The 2,833-nt window shown below is 38.1% G+C and overlaps 1 protein-coding gene across 1 annotated transcript in view; it reads left to right on the top strand.

The window, feature by feature from the left end:
* Positions 1-729: 729 nt before the first annotated feature.
* The window catches only part of LOC109534412 (uncharacterized protein C2orf42 homolog), a 4,755-nt gene continuing 2,651 nt past the window's right edge, over positions 730-2,833 (top strand). The window contains exons 1-3 of the mRNA XM_019900084.2: positions 730-1,548; positions 1,611-1,742; positions 1,809-1,924. Of these exons, the coding sequence (XP_019755643.1) occupies positions 894-1,548; positions 1,611-1,742; positions 1,809-1,924 (903 nt within the window). The 5' untranslated portion in view covers positions 730-893. The remainder of the gene's footprint in view (positions 1,549-1,610; positions 1,743-1,808; positions 1,925-2,833) is intronic.

The raw sequence follows: 2,833 nt of genomic DNA, 5'->3' as shown, positions 1-2,833 counted from the left end.
GAGTCTTTAATGTAATATTGTGACTTTCCCAATACATTACTCAAAACTGCTGACAGATATTTAGATAATTGGTACGTTGGAGCATTTATGTTACTACCTATCGGCCGTAATGGAATGTTTTCCTTATGAAGCTTTGGTAGGCTTTTGGGGATTTTGATTAAATTCGTATTATTTAAAAAATCTTAAGATTTAGGTATCATAAACCTTATTAAAACAGACACTTATTTTGTTCAGCGAATCCAAAAATGCAATAATATACAGGACATTCCATTTAAAAAAACGCAACTTTGATACCTTTAGAGCTTTTGGGACACCCTGTACATTACAAAAATATTTTTTAAATGTGCGCTCGGTAGGCGTCGAACAATTCATAAAATAATACTTTTTAAAAATCAAACGGTTTAGCCGCAAACTTCCCTGCCGTATAGCGTGAATAACCCTGTATACTTTCCTGAGTGTGTTTCAATTCCAAATCAAAATTCATTCCTGGGTTTCAGTCATTTATTGTCTCTATTTATCAATTAAAATACGTTTCGGTGTATTTTTCCACCATCATCAGTTTTTCTAAAATAACATATAGTTAAAAAAAAATCATTAATTTAAAAAACAACGGTGTTATTTTAGGAAAACTGATGATCGTGAAAAAATACACCGAAACGTATTTTAATTGATAAATAGAGACAATAAATGACTGAAACCCAGGAATGAATTTTGATTTGGAATAATCCCAGTCTAAACTGCCTTTACGAAATATTAGCGACGCTTGGCCTGCTGCAAACAAGCATATTCCGCCAAAGTCTATTTCGAGCGCCGACTTCCGCTCATGCCTGCCTCAACCAGATCTTTTTTTAGCCGACATCGCATTTTCACTTAAATCCCGTTTGGCCTTTGCTATGAATTATACTATTACGTCCAATCGGCTGCAGGGCTTGGGCAAGCCGACTCGCCGAGGAGTGAAGAAATGTCCCCGCTGTGCCACCTTCAATGGCACCAGAGGATTAGTGTGCAAGAACAAACAATGTGCCATCAGTCTGAAAGCCTCCCAAGACCTAGCAGATTGGGAAGCCGTGCAACTGATCACTGGAACAGTGCGCCAAGTCTACTCAGTGCGTGTGAAAGAAGGCGGCCGAGGATTCGTCCAGATTCCGTTCAGTGCTGAAGATATTCGGACAGATTCGGGGTTGTGCTTCGTCGAGTCCTGTCAGAGATCCTTCGACAATTCTATACTGAAGTGCCACGAAGAGGAACAGAGTGCTACCAAGGGAGCCACTATATGCAGTCACATCGACATGGCTTTGAAAAGCCGAGCTCTGGCGCAGCCTCTCGAGCTGCACGAGGCCGCTTTGGAACGTTTGGAAATCCCAGTCGAGATGAAGAGCCTGCTGCGTGTGTATAGCGAAGGCAGTCCTTTAGTGCAAATGGTTTCCAGGGAAGTGGTGGCAGTTAAATGTCAGGTCAGCCCTAAGCAACCCTTAGGATACCTGCATTTCACATTTGTCAAGGGGCGCAGTAAGGCCTACGATAAGTACCGATGCAGCTGCACTTTTGGTAGGTTTTCGCTAATGGGTTTTGAGAGATTCAATCCAGACTAGGAAAATAAACATGTGTAGGTTTTTGCGAGCCTCTTTCTACTACTTGGAGCAAATGCATCCATTACTATGCCAGCGTGGCAGCTTTGGCCAGCAACCAGAACTGCATGGAACAGTTTGCTAGCTTCCTGACCAATGAAGTGACTCCCAGAAGTAAGCGTGTTTTCCCATAATGGGTAGTGTTAAGGTGTAACAGGTTGCCCAAAAACTTTTCTGTAGATAAATCAGTTGGGTTTTCCTACGCCAAAGTGTCCAAGTTTGTTGACCTTCGGGAAGCGAAGAGCAAGGCCAAGGCGGGTCGATTGATCAAGAAGACAGTTTCAGTGCCGAATAAGGTCGGTATTGATTTTTCAGTTTTAAGTTTTTCTGAATTAATTGTGAATGCCATTTTCTTATTACTTATAAAAAAGTGTCTTAATATTGTAACGGAAATGGCCTGAGGTACTCACGTTTGGAATGGGGGGATCGAAATTCATGGTATTTCAGTAAATGGGAGCCCCATTTGGGCCCCCATTGGCCATTGTTTTTTGCAAAGTATTATTTGATGAATCCACAGACGCCTATCGGGTGCACATTTTAAAAATATTTTTGTAATGTACAGAGTGACCCAAAAGCCCTAAAAGTATCAAAGTTGTGTTTTTCTAAATAAAATACCCTATATATTATTGCATTTTTGGATTCTCTGAGCAAATTAAGTGTTTGTTTTAATAAGATTTATAATGTCTAAATCTAAAGATTTTTTAAATAATTCGAATTTTATCAAAATCTAATATTATTTTCAAGTATCAAATACTTCAGAATTGTTTAATTTATGTAAACGTAATTCGTAGTGTAGGGTAACTAGAAATCATATTTTATATCCCAATGATAATAAACTTACCATTTTATACAGTGTCCACAAATTTAAACTAATCAAATAAGAACTTTAAGTGGCAATAACTTGATTAATTTAAATACAACCCCATATTATTTAGCTTACCAGGAAATGCAATTTTTAATTACCTATCGGGGTACTAGGATGTTTATAACTAAGTTTCTGCCTTTTTACAAAATACACCAAATAATGGTTCTGTGCACCATTTGGAATTTTTTAAATTATAAGGTTAAATAACATATCAACAATAACATAAAACGAAGGCAAATTATTTATAACAAATGTTCGAAATGTTGACCGTCCATTTCCAGGCACGTGCAAATTCTTTTTTCAAAACCACTGCTAACTCTGGACAACATTTGCGGAGTTA

The sequence above is a fragment of the Dendroctonus ponderosae genome, unplaced genomic scaffold (genome assembly GCF_020466585.1).
Source record: "Dendroctonus ponderosae isolate FM_Combo_2020 unplaced genomic scaffold, Dpon_F_20191213v2 Dpon_F_20191213_8, whole genome shotgun sequence".
Classification (NCBI taxonomy): Eukaryota; Metazoa; Arthropoda; class Insecta; order Coleoptera; family Curculionidae; genus Dendroctonus; species Dendroctonus ponderosae.
The sequence above is the reverse complement of the archived record's forward strand: the minus strand, read 5'-3'. Positions and strand labels throughout refer to the sequence as shown.